General features: G+C 34.2%; 1 protein-coding gene and 1 long non-coding RNA gene across 10 annotated transcripts; one reads left to right on the forward strand and one right to left on the reverse strand.

Annotated features, from left to right (window-relative positions):
* Positions 1-989: 989 nt before the first annotated feature.
* LOC147404794 (sodium/hydrogen exchanger 1-like) lies at positions 990-15,772 on the forward strand. 5 transcript variants are annotated; one of them, XR_015177942.1, is made up of 11 exons: positions 993-1,119; positions 1,223-1,302; positions 12,295-12,647; positions 12,810-12,928; positions 13,486-13,545; positions 13,656-13,702; positions 13,793-13,987; positions 14,059-14,221; positions 14,987-15,192; positions 15,276-15,331; positions 15,480-15,772. XR_015177942.1 is itself a non-coding variant. In XM_086440881.1 (10 exons), the coding sequence occupies exons 5-10, from the start codon at positions 13,509-13,511 to the stop codon at positions 15,482-15,484; spliced, it is 270 nt and encodes an 89-aa protein (XP_086297007.1). In that variant the 5' UTR covers positions 990-1,119; positions 1,223-1,302; positions 12,295-12,647; positions 12,810-12,928; positions 13,486-13,508; the 3' UTR covers positions 15,485-15,770. The 5 variants fall into 5 exon arrangements, 4 of the variants coding, with proteins under 4 accessions (XP_086297007.1, XP_086297005.1, XP_086297004.1 ...); XM_086440881.1 differs by lacking the exon at positions 14,987-15,192 and having other exon boundaries at positions 990-1,119; positions 13,793-13,870; positions 14,059-14,105; positions 15,480-15,770; XM_086440879.1 differs by lacking the exon at positions 14,987-15,192 and having other exon boundaries at positions 995-1,119; positions 12,810-12,938; positions 14,059-14,105; positions 15,480-15,767.
* On the reverse strand, positions 4,670-11,928 carry LOC147404795 (uncharacterized). Of its 5 annotated transcripts, XR_015177945.1 has the most exons (11): positions 11,525-11,928; positions 10,806-10,914; positions 10,643-10,715; positions 10,300-10,380; positions 9,447-9,526; positions 8,610-8,671; positions 7,899-8,168; positions 7,691-7,812; positions 6,161-6,272; positions 5,377-5,424; positions 4,670-4,932 (listed from the first exon to the last, which is right to left on the reverse strand). It is a non-coding gene; the product is annotated as an uncharacterized LOC147404795 (long non-coding RNA). The 5 variants fall into 5 exon arrangements; XR_015177944.1 differs by lacking the exon at positions 5,377-5,424 and having other exon boundaries at positions 4,671-4,932; positions 11,525-11,926; XR_015177947.1 differs by lacking the exons at positions 4,670-4,932; positions 5,377-5,424; positions 6,161-6,272 and adding an exon at positions 6,280-6,830 and having other exon boundaries at positions 11,525-11,925.
* Positions 15,773-22,649: the final 6,877 nt, after the last annotated feature.

A 22,649-nucleotide genomic window follows, 5' to 3' on the forward strand; every position in this document is an offset into this window, starting at 1 on the left:
ATCCTAAAGACATTTGTTTTTTCATCCCTTGTGTATTGTGGTTCAACCAGCAGGGGAGAATATTTATCTAAAAGAGATCAAATTAGATTCGAGCCTAGAAATTAATATTCTTCGTTCATTGAATTACTCCCATTTTAAATGTCATAAAATCCAACAATGATCATTTCGATAAATAATCAAATCAGGTCCTTATCACCGAGTCCTAGCTACAAACCCTAAGACATCAGATTTCGGGTTTGATCCTATCTAGTGGAAGCTCTAAGTACATGCAAAGTGGCTCCGTTAACTATGAACTCTTACGCTAAAGAATAGAACTAATTACTGTTTTATAAATATTTGATTCAATTATTTTTCATTCATAACTTATAACTTACCCACGCCACACTTCATAAAATAATTGATCCAAATTCAATAACTGCACTACGTGAAAAAGGGGTAAATTTAACGTCAAGATCACTACAAAAAAGATAAGAATTAGAGGCTAAAAATAAGGGCGTCTATGTAAAAAGCCTTTAAAACAAGGGATTTGCCTGCGTTTTTTAGGAAAACGCCTCTTAAACCCACGAATTTTTTTGTTTTTTTTTTCTCTCCAAAATGTTGATCGATTTTAATGGCGTCTTCTCATAACAGCCACAAAATCAAGAGCATGGGAGGCAATCTTTCAAAAACCGCCGGAATTTTTATATGCTCAGATTTAACGCCGATCGATTGGAGGCGTTTCCAACGGAAACGCCTTTGAAGAAGGAAGAACCGATGGATTTTTCTTTGCAAAATTTGAGGTAATTTTCTTCAATCGTCGAGGCATTTCCAACGGCCATTTAGTGAACCGCCATTAGAAACCCCAAATCAAGGCTCCGCCATTAGAGAGACGATGAATCGAGGCGTTTTCAACATGAATTCTGCGCGGGTTGCAATTTGGCGGTAATTTTTCGTTTCCTCTTCTCCTCCCTCACTCTCTCCCACTCCCACTATATATTTCTGTCCCATTCTCTAATTCTCCCATTCTCTAATGATTTATCAAGGTTGAAGACGAAGAAGAAGAAGAAGAAGAAGAAGAAAAAAAGTAAGAAGAAAGAGGGTTTTTTTTTCAAAACCCCAATCTGTCGATAGTTGGAACAGGTAAATTTTTTTTCCCATTTTCTATGTATCAATTGGTTTTCTATGAATTTTTTTTAATCGTTAGGTTCAACATTAATTCGAATTAATTTATTTTTTTTTTCAGAAAATTTTATTTACAGTATTTGGTTGATCAGAGAGAACCAAGTCTCCAAAATTTCCGTTGTATTGTTCGCTCTAAATAATGTAAGTAGTCACCCCTCTTCTCAAACCCTTTGTTGCTCAATTTTTCAAAATTTTTTTAATATTTCTTTTAATTTGTTTATGTTTGATGGTAATTTGTGTTGTTTTTTGAAGAAAAATGGAAGGTGTTTGAATATAAAATATTATAGATGATATTTATATATGTAATGTACATTAAATCTTATACATATTTTTATCAAATCGAATAAAGATCAAATTGGGACCGATTAAAAAAATACTATTTTTTCTATTGGATCAGATCTGAAAAGAATACATTATTTTGGAAATCTGTTTCTTTTTTCTTTCTTATTTTCATATTTTTATACTTGGGTAACATCTTGGATGGACTACACCCCACAACCCAAGTGGTTTAATGATCCTAATACCTAACAATTTAATTAATTTGCTTTGATTCAGTTATTGAAGTTAAGCTAGAATGAAATATAGCCAATTAGCTGGATTAATAGACTGAACCAATCAATGAGATCTTTGGGCTGTAGCTCAATTGTTACTCATTAATAGCCCACCTGGTATGATTTTGTGCATGATTCCCACACTTTGCACAGTGCTTCTATCATATGCTGCCTTTAAATCCCTCCTTAATAAGATGGAATTTCATTGTGGGATTTCGTATTATAGATGGTCAATATGGATGGTGATTGTGACTCGGATTCTTACCATCATAGTATGTTGTATTGCAACTGACTATAGATGGTTTACTGTGATGAACAACATTGACTTTAAGGAAATCTGTGGTAGCATAGGAGGACAAGATACACCAGATTTACTGCATATCGATGTTGCGTCAAGGTTCAAAAGACTAAAATTTTTACTAAATCTTAAATTTGGCTTTGGTGTTTTTGTATTAGAGATCATCATTGTAATGCTATTCCCTGCATTCTTGACTTTGTTTGTTGCATATGTGATAAGAGTCATTAAAAAATGCTTTGGGAAACAAAGAAACAGTGAAGCCATAGATTTGGTGAGAGAAAAACAACTCTATATCAAGTGGAATATGGGATTAGTACGCTGGAAACAGAAGAAAGCTGATGACGATATTAAGTGGATGGTCGAGAAATTTAAAATCGATTACCAAACTCATATCTTCCAATTTTTTTGCAAAACTGCCCCATCTCAAGAGTTACTAACTAACAGACTTCAATTTTCATCACAAGATAGAGTATCTTGTCTTTCGATGGTTATCCTTGTAAGAATGGCCATTGTTTCTTTTATCAATGAACTTAACGGTATGAATTAGTGGAAAATGTAACTATTTGATAAAGAATGACCTACTATTATGAATGAGTTGATTCTGCAAGATTCATTCGATTTCATACCTATTGTAAATTAGATATTAAAGATATGCATGTTTCCTAACCTAAACTCTTTTTTTGTGCTTATATTCTGTTATTTGATTCCTAGTCAGTTTTTCAAACAGATCAATTTAATGACTAAATCCATTCCACTGTTACTTATCCTTTAGATAGGATTTAGAACTTCACGTCTGATGTGATTGAAGCCTTAGGTTGAAATTATCTGCCATCAGATTTATATTTGCTCTTTATCATGAAATAGTTTTAAAAAAAAGTTGTGGTTGCTGGTGTTTCAAATGGTTAAGTACATACCTTCTGCCTACCAAATTTTGTCTATTCCTCCCCTGTACTCATTTTGTAAACTTTTCTTAAATGATTAAAAAAATTTGTTAGATAAAAAATCATATAGCTATTTTCTTTTTGGTATGTGTAAGCATCAGTGAATGAACTTTATGATAAATTTGGCAACTTATAAGAAGTTGTGTTTCCATATATCTGAGAACTGTACATATAATTGAATTATGTTGACACATTGGGGAAGCTTCATTTTTTTTCACTCCCAATGTTTCTTTTTTGTTCACTTATGCCCTCTTGGTTTCCCACTTTTCTCATTGTTCATTTTTTTCCTCACCTTTGGCCCCACCTTAAATGATACATTAATTCTGCTTCCATATCAATCCTTAATTCCTTAACTGTACATATAATTGAATTATGTTTATTTTTACTTTATTTTTTTTCACTCCCAATGTTTCTTTTTTTCTCATTGTTCAAAATTTTTTTTTTCTAATAAGTTCATTTATTAATGCTTACAATTCTGCTTCCATATATCACATACATTAATTATGTGATATATGTGATCATATATCACATAGCAATATGATCACACTTGCATCAAAAGTGGTTATATGCCAATTCATATACCTTGGTTATGTCATATGATAGGATTATATATCATTACAAGCTGGATTGGAAGATAAATAGTTCTAACCTTGTTCGTTTTACCAATGCAACACTACAATATGGTATGGGAAGTAAGACACCCATGCGCTCATCACGAACCCTGCTACATGCATTTATGACTCCCATGAGAGATCCGAGAGGTTTGCTTCTTTTCATACCTCATCTTCATTTATTTATTATTTAAATCATTATCTAACTTAACTCATTCTATAAATAGCTCACTCTTAACTAATCAGATTACACCAAAAGAAGAAAGAAGAAAGAAGAAAGAAAATAATAATAAGAAGAAGCAGCCATGGAACTACAACTAGTTGCCAAGGTCTTCTTTTCACTTGCTTTGCTTTGTATATTAACTTTGTTTCTTCGTCTCTATAACGCACTTTGCTTAAAGCCTGAAAGGCTACGTTCAAAGCTCAAAAAACAAGGTATCGATGGTCCTCAACCTTCCTTCCTCTATGGAAATATTCCTGAGATGAAGAAGATCCAATCGATGGTTCCAAAGGGCCCACAACAACAACCCATCACGAATCACGATTGTATTTTCATTATCTTCCCATATTTCGAGCAGTGGAGAAAAGAATACGGCAGAGTATTCATGTTTTCACTGGGGAACGTGCAACTGTTGTACGTGACCCACCCGGATGTGGTGAAGGAAATGAGCCTCTACACATCTTTGGATTTGGGGAAGCCAGCATACCAACAGAAGGAATGAGGGGCTTTGCTTGGACAAGGCATCCTCACCTCCAATGGTGCAATGTGGGCTCACCAAAGGAAAGTCATTGCTCCTGAGTTATACATGGACAGAGCTAACACTATGTGAAAAAGGCCCATATTTGACGGTCTTAGCCCGTCAAATTTTGAGAAATTTGACGGACCCTCCCGTCAAATATGCCCATCAAATATTCTCTTGTAGAATTTTTTTTTTGACGGTCCAAGACTATCAAATTATTAGAGAATGGACTTCAAAAAAAAACAAAAAAAAATCCATAGAGTATGACCGTCAAATTTGGAGGTTTAACAAACAATAGCACGGTCCTCTAAATCACCAATCACAATGAATGAAATAATAATAAAAAAATCAGAAAAAGAAAAAACAAAAGAAAAATCATAAAACAAGCTCCAAATTAAACTAAATAACCCAAAATTAATATACATGTAAACCTCTTTGTTAAGATCGAAAATTCTGTCGAAGTTACAAATAACTAACAATAAAACAGTATATATATATTACTGTTTTTCCATGTTGGGTAACTATGGTGGCATCGTTTCCTTTGATTTATGTTACTTCTACATCTATCCACGCAACCTCCAAATCCTCAGCCCACACGTGTAAGCCAACGGCGATGTTAACAAGAGTTCCCTGAATCAAGCAACGATCCATTTGGTTCAGTCAAATATGTTAAAAGAGAACACAATGGTGATACTAACATTTAGAGCTGCAAATATTTGAACTGTTTCACATAGGCATTCAGATTTCACTCAAGACCAAATGAAATACTCGTAACTTAGTGTGAAGCATGTCATCTCACAAGAATGTGTTTGAACTTAGTGTGAAGCAACTATTCTAACGTTCAAAAGGAGGATGCAAAATTTTATTTTGAATCACTAATTACAAAAACTAAAGGAAATGAAACTAACATAACATGTCTTAGAAAATCTGAAACATTTAAAATTGAAGCATAGCTTGCAGTGTTTTTCATACTTTTACTAAAGAGGAAAATTCTGATATTTTCCCTCAACTTCAAATAGAGCCTTAAAAATTTAAATAAATAAGCTGATCAACATGAATTGGGACATAATTTACCAATTCTGACAGAACTTCAAAAACACACCCTTGAAAGTTTTTCCTTCTCTACAAGAAAGCATGTGTCAGACAATTAGCATTAAAATGACAAAGAAAAAAGAGGTGCACCAGCAACTAAACCATTCTAAATTTAATAGTGTGGAGTGTTTTTTTATTCCATTATTCCTATCTATATTTTGTTTCCAATCAATGCGGGTATTAGTTTTCAGGTCAAGCAAATATTAGGATTTAGGCGCATCTTAATAAATAACACCATGCACATAGCAAAATCTTTACAAAATAAGAGAAACGTGTTTCCTTAACCATTGAAGCAGTATAATCCTATTCTTCAATTGTTTTAAGAAGTAAAACAATTATTATTGTTGAAGCAGTATACTTATTGGTGAAGCTTTAAGTTGCTCAGATATGAATATGGGTTACAGAGCTTTACTCAAAATAAAAATAAATAGATAAAATAAATAAATAAATAAACAAAGAATATAAATTACACAAATCCATAATAAGGGCATTGGAGTATGACTAGTGCAGTTTAGCCCATTAAACATGTTCATGCCAGGCTTTAAACACAGTTTACAAGCAATAATAATTTTCACTCACCGAATTTGACAAAATTTTAAACATTTACACATTTTTGCTTTAAAGAACAAACAACAAAACCATTAGTAGTGAAAAATTATCAACACTCGATGGAAAACAAGGAAAATGTACAAGTATCAATGATTAGTAATTCAATAACAAATTGTGTTGATACAAATACACTAAGCAAAAACAAAATAATGCTTACAGCAGTAGACGGTGAAGGCCAACAGTGCAGTGCAGCACCAGCATGCAAAACATCAACTGAATTTGAAACGAAAGGAAGCCGAGAGATATCAGGTCGGATCAAGATTAAGTTCCTGCAAGGCAACAAGTATTACCACATCATATATAATCTAATAAACACATTTTTACCCTTAAAAAAAAGGTATTCCTACTAATAGATTAATCAAAACAACTTTCAGAAAAATTGAAGCTAGAGCAACAACAAGAGAAAACAGTCCACTCTTGGTGAAAAGTCTTGAAAATAACCCGCTTCCACAGCTGGCATCAACTATGTTTCCACCTAAAACAGGCTTAAGGTAATCTTTGGCCATTTCAAACTGTAACCAAATTATTAGATTGTTAACTAGATGAATGACTTGTGAAATACGTGGAAGCATAAGTCATGTGGGTGAGCAGAAATAAACATTGACATATTAAAAATACCATAGAAACCATCATGATTTCATCAATAAGCAGCAAGGGTGATGAATAAGCACTTAAAATTTGTCAAAAAAAAAAAAAAATTAAATAACAAATCATATATTGTAGATTTAATAGAACATCATATTAACTCTTTCTCGGGTCCAGGAAATCCACCCCATATAAAATTTTGACGCCATCCCCTCTCATAGAGAAATGATACCAGTGGAGTCCTGTTTGAAAAATGATCTTCATCTGTTATAAGGAAGATATAAGTTGAAAGAAAAGTAAGGTTCCTCCTATACTAGTGAATAAATTGGTTGATATAAGCTGTTGAAGATAGGCAGATTAGCTAGAAACCACATTCTAGATTAACTTAAATGTGATTTTAAGTTGAAAGTTCTCTCAACTTGATGGAGGAGGGGGGGGGGGGGGGGGGGGGGGGGGTTTGAGGCTTTGTAGGACCTTTTACCTCACTATCTTAGTAAGGAAAGGGTTTCTCGAAGGATAAATTGCAAAATAAGATATACCGACTCATTAACATATTATTTTTTTCTCTGATTCAATGAATTGGCTTGAGAAAGGAGAACCAAACAATGTTCAGGCTACCTTCCATGGCATAGATTTCGAATACCTATTAATTAACAGCCTTGTTTTCCTATGCAACATATATTACCGGTCCTCTTATTAGCTATTATCATAATAACAAAGAAATAGAAAATGTGTTGATGAAACATAAACCATGAATAAAAAAAACAAGTACAACCATGCCAACAATCTAATTTTTTTTCATTAAATCTCACCATGATCCTCATGAACCATGGGGATTCCCTATATATATATCAAAGATCAAAAGCATCACCATCAAATCAGAAGGCATCCCTTTTTTTTTTTTTTGCCATTTCTCTTCTCTGATTTTTCTCCCCCCCCCCCCCCCCCCCCTTTTTTTTTTTTTTGTTTTTTTTTGAATTTCCCATCTTGTCTCTATTATAACAAGATCACCCCACATACCATATCTACAATTTGATGCACACTTATGCATTTATAGTGTATATAACTCATATATGCCCTTATGAAATCGGCATGGACATACTCAAGAACTGTTATTGCAGAGTGTAGGCTTGGACTTGTCGAGTATCGACCACATCACCTGAACATCCTCATAAGCACAAGCCATTACTTCACCATGCAAATCCATAACACGATTGTCATTCCCTATAATAAGAACCAACCACAATATATAAGAGTTAATTTACATCAAGATCCAATATGGCTAACATAGCATATATAACAAAATATACCTTGTTGTGTCTTCTTATCTCTTTGATTGTTGGGGTTGAAGAAAGTGCAAGCTTTTCTGAATGGAGATGTGATTGTGCGAACCCAAGAAGCCATTCTTTTTATTTTTCAATTCTGCTAGACTTCAATTGTCGAGAAGATGAGTGAATCCTCTTGAGTTTATATAGGAGAGCTTGATGAGGAGAAGGATAAGTCGGGGTGTAGGCTTAAGGGGGAACAAGATCCGTGAGATGTGGTTGAAGGATATGACACTTTCTTTATTGCTCATCAAGCTGTTGATAGGAGTATATAAGGATATTAGTTGAAGATATAAGCTGTTGATAGGAGTATATAGCTCATCATTCCTGTCCAGGCTGGAGCTCTCTACAGACTCCAAGTTGGCTGGAGTATATACACTTTTTTTTTTTTTTCTGGTGTGTACCATAACCTTCTTATCTTCTACCATAAACATACCCACAGTGTTAGTTTTTTCAGTTTGTGTCAGATTCCTTTGGTATGTATTCATTTTAGAACATTGTTAGTGTCTCTGTGTTTAAGTTTCTATTTGTAATAGTTAGGGGTACATTATAATTTGTTCTCATCTCTGATCAACATAGTTAACTTCTATCATCATTTAAAGAAGCCCCTAACATAGTATACAGAAAATGTATCAAACTAAATAAATAAATAAAAAAGCTTTGTAATTAATATATCTAAGGCTTGAAAGAACTTACAAATGGATCATATGAGCTGCATTATCTTCAAAGTTCCGTATGTACCAACGGGGTGACATAATCTGCATCAAGTAAATTAAGAGCATACTTCAACCTCCCACTCTCTCTCTCTCTCTCTCTCTCTCTCTCTCTCTCTCTCTGTTTGTATGCCCACTTGTGGGTCTTGAAGGACATAATGTTTGATGATTCAACCTTATAGTTTGTCATGATACGACAATCATCTCTATCAAAAATCAGTCCACTTAAACATCACAAAATACTAACCATATGAAAAAATTGACCGGAAAACATGGTCTAATTGGACAGTTTGGCTAATCCAAATTCAAGACAATTTTCATTAGATTGGGACTATCAGAATATGTTGAATTTTTTTAATTTTTGGTGTGTGATGGTCCTCTAAACTGTATGAACAAGCCCATATATGGTTGGAATGTCCAACATGATGCAGGAAAGGAAGGAGATTCTGAAAACATTTGGATATGTGAAATTGATTTAAGGAAGATAATAGATATGCAACTCGACTGGACTGTCCAGTGACTTAATTCATTTTTGGTAATTTTTGAAAAAATAGATAGACCATCCCATTATAACACAGCTGTTCATGGTGTGCACAGCTAGACATGTATAGAACTTAAGATATGAAGCATTTGGTCTTTAAATCAAAATTTATTAAGTTGTAAATGGATTGGGCCTAATATGCCCCACCCACATCAATAGTACACACATGGGTTTGTTCTCCACACAGTGCCAAATTTGTAACTCATGTTAAAGCAGAACAACATTGGTCACTTGAAGTTGTTGGGACTCAAGTTTGAAGAAAGCTATATAGCGTGATACCTTGCATGAAAAGTGTCCATGCGGCTATCATAGCTAAGCTCGGCATCGTAACAAGTCAACATAAATCCAACATGTCCATGCTGAAGTAGAAGATAAGAACAAAGTTTTTAGTAATTTTTTAACAGAACAAGGCATCAATAATTGAGTGCCACACATCAAACATCAAAGCTTATATAATAAAAAAGAGTTCCAAGACATTTAGAGCTCAAAGAAATATTTATCTTTGACTACAACATTATATTTGTCAAAAGAGCTAGAAATGGAAGAAATCAACAAAAAGTGTAAAATTGAAAATAGAAAGCAAAAAAATAATAGCTGAAATTACAGTTGTTTCTAACAAAAAAGGCATTAACATTTGTTGCCATGGAAACTTATAGAGAATCAGGATCAAGTATGGTGTCCCATTCATATAGCATATGAACGGTGTCTACATGGCACACTTTTGTACAGAGTTTAAAATACATGGGGTTCCTAACCAAGACATTTTTTACATGACATGCAGACCAATGTGTTTAGTTTAATCTCCAAACAAAATGTGCCACATAGACACTGTACATTGTTAATTGAACGGGACACCGCTATGGATCATGACTCAAGCGAGACATTTAGAACTCGAAGACAGATTTTTCAACTATATTTCAGATCTATTTATATAAAGAGAAGCACAGTTAATAACGTGAACTAAGCAAGAAATCGAGCATTCTCATATCAAAACAGCAGATTCCAATGAGCTACCTTCGGATGATGTACTGTAAGAAAAATGGGTAGAATCAACATCACTCCTCCATATAGATTATAATTTAAATGAAGCTCCACTCTTAATAAAACTAGCTTATAAGTTAGTACTTAGTACCTCTAGGCATGGTTGTCTTTTGTCCAAACTATCGCACTCATTCCATCCTTAATCAATCCTGACACAGTCTGTCTTCCAAATCTGCAATGTTGTGGAACCGAAATTAATTTGCAAAAAAGGAAAATTTTGTATTAACGTTTATATTGCATTAATAGTCAGTAGTTTTAAGCACAGATTTCTATTTAAAACATAAGAAAACCATTTCAAATCTATTTTTCTGTTAAACAATCAACAATAAATTCTTATAAAATTATCATGATTCCAGAGTTTAGTTTCTTGCAGGATATTGAGCAACTTAAGAGATGTCTGCAGCAGAGATAAGTGGCAGATGATTGCAAGATACCTGACAAGGTCCCCTTTCAGAGCATTTGTCCCAGAATATTCCAGACTTATCTCATCCCCTTGTTCAACCCAAACTATCATAATAAAGTAGACAACATAACTACAAGGGCATCTTCCAACTTAACAAGGGAAACACAAAACTAGAATTGTGAAAATTTTCTTACATATCTTGAACTTCTCATAAATGTCACTGATCATGGATATATGCTCTGTGGAGGGAATTGCTCCCATCCTCTGCAGTTGTGAATTTAAAGATTTCCTAGCCAAGTAACTCTGAAAGCAAGACATTTGAATAAAGTTCATGGATCAATTTGCAACAAAGAACTGAAGTTTTTTTCTTCTATTATGGATAAAATGCATTTTCCTTAGAAAGCAGAGAGAAATTGCAAATACAAGGAAATCAAAGAACTAGTTACAGAGAAAATAACTAGAACCAAAACTACAAATGCATCAGAGAGGGTCCTCAGTCTATATGAGAAGATGAGGTAACTATAAGTCCATAACATACCAGAAGGAACTAAAGAAAAACTAGCATAGGGGTAACATTTGTTCGATCAAGGCAATCAATGCAGTTAACCCTAAAAACTCCTTTTTGCTCTGCTAGACAATCTACATGGCTATGATTTCTCAAGAATCTAACCATCTAATTCAACATTTGGAAGCCAATTTCACAGAAACAAAAAATAGAACCAAACCGATTGCTTTAGAAGATCAACAAACACCTGAAAACACTAAAAGATGTTCATTGTACGACAAAAATCAACCAAAAACCAAACTTTCCACCTCATATACCTTCAAAACCTCAACAAATAGAATAAACTCACAAATCATCATCGAATTTACAGTCGATTCTCTTCAAATCAAGATTTACAGTTGATCATACCTTGAAAAGTGAGAACACCTTAGCAGAAACTCAGCTTCCAATCTAAGGCGACGGATTGTGACAGAAATCGAAATTTTAGAGAGTTCAATCCGATTGCGTGAGAGAAATCGAAACCCTAGAGACTTCAAATCCGATTGCAATTGCATCAGAGAGATACGAAAGTGAGAGAGATCTATCGAGGGAGACAGATCGAAAGAGAGATCGATTGAGGGAAAGACTGAGAGAGAGAGATAGAGAGGTCGATCGATGAAGAGAACGACTGTGAGAAAGAGATGAAGAGATCGATCGATCGAGAGAGACTGTAAGAGATAGATATGGAGAGGTCAATCGATGACTGTGAGAGAGAGACAGAGAGAGAGAGAGAGAGAGAGAGAAAGACAATGAAAATGAGTGAGATCGAGTGGAGATGGGAAACGTGATTTGAAGGCCGCGGAATTTCGATATTAAAAATTGACGGGTCAGGGGCATCAATTTTTTTTTATTAAATTTGGGATTTTCACGAAGTGTAAGGTAATTAAATAATAATAATAATAATAATAATAGAGAGATTCTATTGCCACACCTACTTTTGCTAACGCCACTCCAATATGCTTGCTCATTCTCAAGTCATGATTTACATATGAATTGGGGTGTTGTTAGCAAAAGTTGGTGTGACAATAGAACCTCTATAATAATAGGCTTTGTGCTTGTACTTTATTTTTTCTTCTTTAATTATGTTTACTAATGATATAGTTAATATAATTGAATAGCTATATATACTATTATTGTAGGGCATGGTGAACCTAATGGTGGAGGCAACCAACATTCTAACAAATTCATGGGAGACTAAAATTGAAAGTGAGGGTGGAGTTGCTGACATAAGAGCTGATATGTTGGTGAATGATGGAGAGGAGATTGTTAGGGAGTCTGAGTGCCCATATTGCAGAAGATTGTTTTGTGCACAGTGTAAGGTGCCATGGCATTCGGAGATGGTGTGCGAGGAATTTCAAAGTTTGGATGAGAATGACAGAGGAAGAGATGATCTTAAGGTCATAGAGCTTGCTAAGGATAACAAATGGATGAAATGCCCTAATTGCAAGTTTTATGTGGAAAAGAAAGATGGTTGCTTACATATCAATTGCAGGTTAGTTTGTTTTCATTAATTTATTTCCTGACTTACTCCCTAGCTATAGCTACTACATAAATATTGCATTCTCTTTTGCTGGGAGATTGGGCTTTAATTAATTTGATGATGTTCATACATATAAGTAAATTAAAAATCTTTTATGGTTGCAATTTGTTGCAGATGTGGATTTCAATTTTGCTATCGATGCGGGTCCGAGTGGACTCAAACCCATAGATGTTAATTCGATCACAAGGGGAGCTTTGAGATTTTGAAGGATTATAGTTGGGGAACAATTCAAGGTCCAGTAATGTCAGTACCTTATTAAATATAAAACTATGTATGCTGGTGTGCCTTGGAAGATTAAGGTTGATGTTTTTATTATGTTTAATTTTCTTACTGTGCATGGAACTAGTTCAATATTTTAATTTAAATAGGAAGCAAATATGTATCAAGTCAGTTTTCATTCCCAAGAGAGTTTCTATTGTTAATTTGTCCACATTAATCTCTATCAGAGCTTGCCCTACCATGATTCAGTGATGTAGCGTCATTGGTCCATTCTTTTTTATATGATATTTGGGGCCTTACTTCAATTATGGACTAGACCAAAGTCTCATGTAGGCACATTGTTACAGATTATTATTATTATTATTTTGTGATTTGATACAGCATCCAACGTGGATTGAACTAAAATCTAGATTTGAGCAGGCACGTGGATAGCGACAAGCTGTGTAACAAAGACACAGACATGTGCATAGGTGTCCTGCATTGATATGTTGTAGAAAACCATGACTTAGGTGTCCTGTATAATAGAGGTGTCGCATTAGTTTCTCATGATTTTCTCAAATCCATGACTTAGGTGCTAAACAAATATTTAAAAAGATGGACGTAGGTGCCCTGGAGATTGGAGATTATCTTGGTACTCTCTTTATTTCACTCTCTTCTTATCTCGCCTATATTTTATGCTGTCTTTTGCTTTAGTTCACCTTTTTTTGTGCTGTCATCTGTATCCCATTTGATTACTTTCAGCCATTGGAGCAATCTTTTCCGCAACAGATTTTGTTTGCACATTGCAGGTATGGAAAGACTTAAAAAGTTGTGTATTGTTTGAACTACTCAAAATAGGAATAAACAAACACTATAGTTTATTTCATTTGCTGGTACAGGTGCTTAATCAGGATGAGACACCTCTATTATACAGTTTAGTCTTCGAGGAAGGTGTTGTTAATGATGCTACATCAGTGGTACTTTTTAATGCAATCCAGAGTTATGATCTCACTCACATCAATTCCAGCACTGCCTTGCATTTTGTTGACAACTTCTTATATTTATTTACCATAAGCACACTGTTAGGAGTGTTTGTAAGTCTCTCTCTCTCTCTCTCTCTCTTTCTTGTGTGTGTAAGATAAGCCTTCTTCTCTTTCTCTTGCAGAGTGGTCTACTTAGTGCATACGTTATTAAAAAATTATATTTTGGCAGGTTTGTTAATGACTCCACTGTTTACTTCTTATAGGCTATATCTTTAGAGTTATGTTTTTGTATTGGAAAATTTCTTTCTCTGTGTACCAAGTTAAATGTTGTTATCTTTACTTTTGGTACTTGGTATTTGGTAAAACAGTTTCCCTTAACATTTTAGGAGGTAAAAATTGTAGTGGTTACCCCGTAGACTGCAGACTGTCTACCAGCCTCAGTGTAGCACATGTGGTGCATGTGCAAGAGAGTAGAACCTACCATTCTGTAAGGCTCCACCCTGTCTATGTATATCACATTTGGCACATCATCCTTGTAGTCTAACTGACACCACCTTCATTTTTTTTTTTTCCATAAAAGCTAAACTAAAACTTAGTAGCAATTAAATTAAAACTTGTTTGCAATATATGTTTCCCTACCCTCGCTCCCAAGTCCCCTCTTATACCACTCCCACTTTGTTCAACTAAGTTTGTAGTAAGACTGCTTCAACAATAACAAGTGTGAAATGGTGGACCCTCCTAATGCACCAAGTTTGAACTAGCCTTTTGGGGATTTGTTTGTTAATATTAAGACAATGAGATGAGCTCTAATCATTGACTGCATGTATCCTTTTTTCTCAGATCGAACACAATTAACTCCTATTAATTGTGACCAACCACAAGCCTTATCCAAATCTGTTTGTAGGAATATGGTCCTTTCAAGTCTTCCATTGGCGATAGTCAATGAGGTAGCTAGCAAGATGGATTTACATTTAGGGAATCTCCATGTACTTTATAAAAGGTTGCTCATTATTTAAGTCAGACACTTGGCAAGTATCTTGTCGGTGAAGTTGAATGTTTTTTTACTAGATGGACTTGGTTGTAGTGGCACCCTTGAACTTTCAAATCAAGGTTATTAATGTGGGGTTGATTAATGTAGGAGTTGTTTTTATGACTAAGCTGGGATTGAACCATGTCCTGGTTAAACTAACTCTGAAAGGATAGGGATATGTGAGTTTGAAACTTGATATGGATAGATATGGAACCTTATGACATTGAGTGGTATTGCAGGTCTCTGTAGTATTGTAAGTCGAAATTGCAGGTTCATATGTTAAAATGTATGCTAAGTGGACAAATCGGATAAATAAATAATGGCCATCTTGTTTGATTTTATCCATTTATTTGTTTCTTTGTATTTCAGGGTGATCTTTAATGGTAATATGCCGAAAACAAGTGAGAGCATTCATTCACAAAAAGGTACAATGTGATTTTCTTTTACTTTCCATACTTCTGCATCACTTTCGCTAAATTGTTAAGTAGATTACTTACCCAAAACAACGAACCTCACGATATCCAAGTATTTTGGTTGTATATGATTTATGGCTTCACCATTTTATTTTGCCAGAGTGAGCATGGAGATGGGGTGGAGTATGGGAGATGATTGGCTTCAAGTGCACACTAAATCCAAGAATCATATCACATTTGTTTATAATTCAGAGAGTTGTCTCTTTTCTTATAGTGAAAATATTCGTGAATGCGTAATTTATTTTTGGATTTCATAGATACATTTTTGGTAGATTGTAGCTTATGTTTGGTAAAATATTCATTTACAGGTTGTGGTATCTTTTTATAAACAAGTGATAAGTGAAATTTGTAGTGCCAATAGCAGCTTTTTTTATTTATATAATTGTAGGTTTTATTTTGGAATGAATATTTTATTAATATTTTTTTTACAACATAAGAGGCGGTTTTGAACTGCCTCTAATGTTGTTGTTTTTTTTAAAACTAATTTGTTATTAAGGGCGGTTTTCAAACTGCCTCTAAAATATAAAAACTGCCTTCAAATAATAATATTTCGAGGCGGTTTTAAAATTGCCCTTAAATTATTATTATTAGAGGCGGTTTTCAAATAGCCTCTAAAATATAAGAATTGCCCTTAAATCATATTCTTTAGAGGCGATTTTTAAACCGCCATTAAATTATTATTATTAGAGGCGGTTTTAAAATAGCCTCTATAAATATAAGAACCGCCCTTAAATCATATTCTTTAGAGGCGATTTTAAAACCGCCATTAAATTATTTTTATTAGAGGAGGTTTTCAAATAGCCTCTAAAACATAAGAAAATGCCCTAAAATCATTATTTAGAGGCGGTTTTAAAACCGCCCTTAGTCGGCCACTAAAAGGAATCAGCGACGCCACTATAGTGGGCGGTTTGACAAAACCGCCCTTAATCATATTGGAGGCGGTTTATTGGAAATTGGAGGCGGTTTAAAACCGCCTCTAAATACCTCATTTTTTGTAGTGGATCCGTCGAATTTGCTTGGATTTAGTCAAATTCAACGGACCTTGACGTCGAATTTACCCCTTTTTCACGTAGTATAGAGAACACCAATCAAGCATATTATTTGTAAGGAGTAGAGTAGAAATGATTAGTGGGATGATGGAGGTAACCCAATTTTTTTAAATTAAAAGAAGCATTTCAAATATGCCTTATTTCTCATGAAGGTATATAATATATTAAAAACTACATTAAAAAGAACGAAATATTTGATAGTAGGTACTATAAGAAGAGTACAATATTGTTTTGGTACACCAAAACAACTTCTCATATAATTAACTCAATTAATTAACTGTCCCCTCTAATAGTGGCCCACACCTAAAACTCAAAAATGTCGGTTTGAGATGGTCTGTGTGATTCCACCACGCCTTTCTTTCCCCTTTTCTCACTTCACATCATGGGCTTTCTACTCTTTAGAAATGTGAATCTAGCGTTATTAATCTGTCACTCTGAGCCGGGTCGCATATTTACTTCTTGTCCTCTTTCAAAAGATGAGATTCCTCTCTCTCTCCCTCTCAAACAATTCCAGTTCCATAGTATACATAGACTTTTTGGCAGATCGTTAAGTGGGCCAACACATTAACTCCCATGAAAAATCAACCGAATCAAATTGGGATCGATTGAGCCTGCCTTGGTATGGTGCCAATGAGATTGTTTTAGGTGCACCAAAGGTGGGGGGCGGGGTTTAAGTAACATAAGTTGTTATCTTGAGATTAATGTGATTGATAGGTCACAAGGAGTAAGCAAATTAATTATCAATATCTTTACTATTATAATGAGAGAAGGTGAGAAGGTATGGATCCTACAAATTCTCTCACCTTTTTATTTAAACTTAATATAATCAAGGTCATTTTAGTAAAAAATAAAAAAAGTTACAGTCCACCATCCTAAAATCACGGTGATTAGTTTTGAAAGGTACAAAAATATATTTTTTATTGTAATATTCAAAATCATTTAATAAATATTTTAAATTACAAATAAACCTTTTTCATACATATTCATTTGCACATGCCACCTTCTAGTTGTAGGTAAAAATCTTTACCACACCTCCTAGCTTGAATCCCAATGAAGATCCCTCTCTCTGCACCTACAAAATGCCTTCAAACTATGGAAGGTTTTCCAATTCAAGAACCTCTGACGATCAAGTTAACATGTTACTAAAAAAATAAGAATTTTGACATTTAATCCAGAAGTCCTTTACCTTGATGTTGTTGTCCTTATTTATAAATTCTTTAATTTCCTTTTCTCTTAGGATTCTTCTTTGTAAATCTTAGAATAACTCTGGAATCTTCCTTATATTATGTAGTTCTCAATGATTAGGTAACCTTCTAACCTTACCTATAATTAATTCTATGTGCATCCTCATCCCTTCCTAATTGTTTCAACCTTCGTTGCATTGTGTCTGTGTGCATCCTCATCTTGGGAGGATCTTGGATCTTTCTAAAATATGTGAACTTAAATACCCATGTACACCACCTTCTAAATGAGTCCTCCCACTCGGCCAAGTTACACGATCAAAGTGTTCTTAATTGGACACCTTTCTTATCAGTTGAGTCATTTCTGTCACTCGGTTGGATTGACACGAGGCACTCTCGACCTAAATAATTTATGCACTGATGGGAATATGGTTGTCCTATTATTGCTCTATGTATCTGAGTTCAATCATGCACCTAAAATTGTCCCTCTCTTGCACGTCTTACCGTCATGTGAGCCATTCGAGAAGAATATAACTTAACCTCTTTACTTTCCGCATGGCAGCAATTCTTTCACCTACAATCCACATGAGTACGTGCACAATTTAATGTGGTACTCAGCTGGCTTGCATGAGACACAATGCATCCAACAAATAAGGCGCCATACATATTTTCATTTGTCTTCCTCTTCTGTTTTCAAATTTCTTTTCATCTTCTAACTCTCAAAAGTTTGCGTCTTCTTTTCTAGTACTCTTTTGTGTGTTCAGGGTTTCTTTTGATTGCTTTTCGTTTAGGTGCATCTTTCTTAGTCTTTCTATTTCATTTTCTTCATACTCTTCTTCGATTTCAGTACGAATTGGGAAGAGTTTAGGGTTTTAGATACTAATGACCCTATCACCATTGCTCACCTTGAACTAAACAAATTCAGGATTGATGACTCCATTCCTTGGGATACTTTTCTTGAACACTTTCCTTCCATATTGGCTTTTGCCCACTATACTTCTCCCGACAATGGCATTTTGTTGTGACATTACCTCTAAGCCATTCCACTCTTAGACAAATTGCATATAATTGTTACTAATTTCAATAGAGTTTGACTACTTTCAAGGGTATGAACACGTTTGTCCATCCAAAAGAATTTTTTAGAATTTTGTGAGCTTTTACACTCCTATCATTTAATAATAATGATTGGTAAGACTCAAAGAGGTGCGAAAGACAATCAAAGACACAATGATAAAGGGTAAGCAAAGTTTTTCATTGAGGTTTTGTTGAAACTAACAAGTATTTGTGAGGTTTGGACATTTATTCCTCCAAGGGCCTATAAATGGAGGACCCCAAGGCAAAACAGAAAGAGACAAGTTTGAGTCCCCAAAATTCTGCCCAATTTTGTCTTTTTAAACCCCAAAATTCTGTCGAAATGACTGCTCATACCTTTTAAAAGCTTAGAACAATAAGAAGAAGAAGGAATAAGGAAGAGAAGAGTACCAATATGGGGAGAACATCTAGTTTTTTTGTCTTTTTATTTACTATTATTATTATTATTATTTATTTTGTACCTCAATACTACTTCTATATACCCCCAAATTCAATATGAATCCCAAGGATTCCTCTACTAGATTTTTAGGCATGATTATATATCTCAATCCATGATAATACATAATAATAGACAATAATTTGTTAAAGATTTATATCGCAACAAAATTTTTTAAAATAATTAAACAATCATCTAATTAATAGAATGTGGAAGTTAATTAGTAATTATATCCAAAATTCAATATTAAATCTCAAGTCATAAATTCATCCTCTAAACATAAATAACATAATAACACTACGTCAAAAAAGCCCAAATTTTGCACTTACTTAGCGTTAAATTCGACGGCCCAAATCTCACGTTTATATTTGCCGGCCCAAAGCCCGCATTTAAGCACAACAAAATAATTTGACAGCCCTAGCCCAACGAACCACTGATTTTTTTATTTTTTATTTTTTTTATACCAATAAATAATTAAAGTTAAAAACCATTTTCATTTTTCTTTCGACTCTGAATCTCTTCTCAATCTCCCTTTCGACTCTGAATTTCTTATCAAATCAGAATTTTGAGAGGCATTCGAGAACACCGATTGATCAAACCAAAGCTTGCTCAAATCGAAGAATACCTAGCTCCTTTCATTTCATCGATGGAGTTTTGGTCTACTTCAAATCCAAAAATTAAATCTTCTTCGTGCCTCGTTTTAGCTTTTTAAGAGGTACATCTTATAATTTTCTCTGTAATTTCCGTTTAATCTTGTTGAAATTCTATTTTAAATGCTTTAATCTAGTTTACCGAGCTTGTTTGTGCTAAAATGAACTTTTAATCGTAGAGTTATTAGAGGATTTTTTTTTGTAAAAAACCTAATTTTTCAAGTAGGTCATCTTCACTTCTTCATTGCCAACAATAGTTGATATGTAAAGAAAAATCCATGATGCACAGTATGGGTACATTGCCTTATTGAAATTTTTATACTCTTGTAGTACCATATCCTTTAAAATTATATCATAGATTAACCTTAGTTTTGTGTGATGAAACCATCATTTGGTGAAGGGTATTTCTACTTCAAGATGAAAGGCTAGCAAGCTCCATAGTATCATCACCACATTTGTGTTGTTTGATTTTACATACCATATTTGAGAAACCTAGCTTTAGTTTGGAATCCACATGAATGGGGTCCACATATTTGCTGTTTTATTAATGCTCTAACAATTTAGAGTATCAAAGCTTCAACAAGTATTTTGTGTAACTTTGGTTTGATCCATAAGATAAAGACGTTGGGAAGTTCTTTCTACTATGCCCACCTTACAAAAGTTTTAGAGGAAACAATACCTAGCAGTGATCAAATTTTTTAGAGGAAGAATGTTAATGTTGACCACTCATTGATTTCGAGTGCCAATTGCACTAATTTATGGAGTTAGTGTAGTGCTTGGATCGTGAGGTATGTGACATGCATAAAGCTAATCACTATGGAAATAACAAATGTATTAGGAGCCTAGGCCAGGTTAGATTGGTTCCAAACCTTCTCAAATGGTTCTATTGGCTCCTTGGCATGAAAATTCCACACCTACATTAAAAAAAGTTTCTTGTGGACTTGGAAAAGGAAGCTTCTTCATATTCAAGTCAAAAGTATGAGGAGGCGCCTCCCTTTGAAGGGGGTGGGGGAGACTTTTTTTACCTTCCTAAGGTAGAAAACTTTTTAGGGAAAGGCTATTCCATCCATTTTAAACCCAGAAATAGTAATGTGACCTTAAAGATATTCCTAACAAATATGTACTAGCATTTTCCCTTTATGAGTATCACCTAGGTGGTGGGGCAATGGTTCAACACCCTGTGTTGCCCAGTCTATGGACCATGGTCTTGTCCAAGGACTAGTCCTGAGGCACGTGCAACATTAAAGAAGATATCATTGAAAACGATGATGAAAACTAATTATATTGGTACGTTATGTATATATTTATGGAAAGTAAAATTTATGATATTGTGTAATATTTCTACTTTGGTTGCTATTTAACTTACTATTTGATTTATTACTTTCATTTTTAATCTTATTGCTTTCAAATATCTATATTATTTTTTTAATATTATTCCATATAGGCATTATGTCGCCGATAGAGGATTCTTATACCTCATTGATGGAGAATTCTAATAGCTCGTCGACATCGGATTCTGATAGTTTAGCACCATTGATTCCTACACAAGATTGTCATCAGAGCTCGTTGACATCAGATCCACATTCATCATCTGATTCATACCTCCATCTGGAATTCAATTCTATGGGGCAATGCATTAGAGATAATTCAACAGACTTATTAACCAATATAAGCCACTATGCAATGGCACATGTGCCACCTTTTTATTCTTTTTGGAGGAAGGTACCCACGGAGTTGCTTGAACATATTTAACGTCTTCTCCAGGTAGTTTAAATATTCTATTGATTAGTCGTAATAATGATGAATATTTTCATTATATTAGAATTGATTTTTTTCTTCATATTTTGATAGTCCCGTTACAACATTTCTAAGGACTACAAGAAGTTCTGCCTACAGAAAGCTGGTCATGTATGGAGAGATTGGAAATATTGATTGGGAAAGGAATATTGTAGAGTTGGTAATACTGATGCAGAGCGAAAATTGAATAAGTCAAAAAGTAGATGGATCAAACAGAATGATTGGGAAAAGTTTGTCAATTTGAATTCGACATTGACTAACCAAGAAAAGTGTGAGAAAATGAAACAGGTTCGTAAGAAAAATAAAACTCCACATACAACTGGTAGAAAGGGTATAACAAAAAAGGCAGAAGAAATGGTAAGTATTAGCATCCCTCTTGTTGTTTATAGAAATGTTAAATTTGCATTTTGAATGTTGTGTGGGTTGTGTTTAATCTTATTTTTTTGATGAAGATAAATAGGCAATACATAGGACTTTCTGATTTTACCTTCAAGAGTTTGGAGTATACTTTTCATTGTTATTGTTATATCACAGAGAAGTGGGTAGAGTAGTTCAAGAAATATGAATGATGAATATATACTCAACAATAGTTTGTTTAGCTTTCTTGGTTTGTGCTATAGAAATGGAAATGCACTCACATATACTCCACTTCTGTGAATTAGTTGATGTGTGGTGGTGTTTTTAAATTTGTTCGTGATGAGATTAGTTTTCTAACATTGTGTAGTGTGTTTATGAGGCTAATATTATAAATGCAGCCTGTTGAGATTTGATGAGGCTAATATCTTTTTGTCTTTCGCTACTTTGGTAATAGTGGTCCTACCCATTTCCCTTTCTAGTGTGTAGATGACCGAGTGACTTAGCAACTGTTTCTGTTCCTAAGTAGGCTGCTATTTGTTTGATTATTCTTGTGTTGAAGCAAGGGAGAAGGCAATGGGTAGTTTACCTTGTGTGCTTGTGATGGAGGTTGTTGTGGAGACTTTAGAGGCCTCAGTCGTCTCTCATAGAGTTGCCATGTGCAGTATGCACAATGCCGAGAATAGCATGAAGTTTCATTCATGTGGTCCC

This window comes from Akebia trifoliata, chromosome 4, assembly GCF_017979445.1.
Source record: "Akebia trifoliata isolate Shusen 1 chromosome 4, ASM1797944v1, whole genome shotgun sequence".
NCBI classification, from domain to species: Eukaryota; Viridiplantae; Streptophyta; class Magnoliopsida; order Ranunculales; family Lardizabalaceae; genus Akebia; species Akebia trifoliata.

What these genes read in the sequence shown, in the direction of transcription:
- LOC147404794 (XM_086440879.1), top strand. Translation starts at nt 13,509, where the DNA reads ATGGACGTAGGTGCCCTGGAGATTGGAGATTATCTTG. An exon ending in GGAGATTGGAGATTATCTTG is followed by an intron (nt 13,546 to 13,655) that starts GTACTCTCTTTA and finishes GATTACTTTCAG; the next exon opens with CCATTGGAGCAATCTTTTCC. An exon ending in ATTTTGTTTGCACATTGCAG is followed by an intron (nt 13,703 to 13,792) that starts GTATGGAAAGAC and finishes TTGCTGGTACAG; the next exon opens with GTGCTTAATCAGGATGAGAC.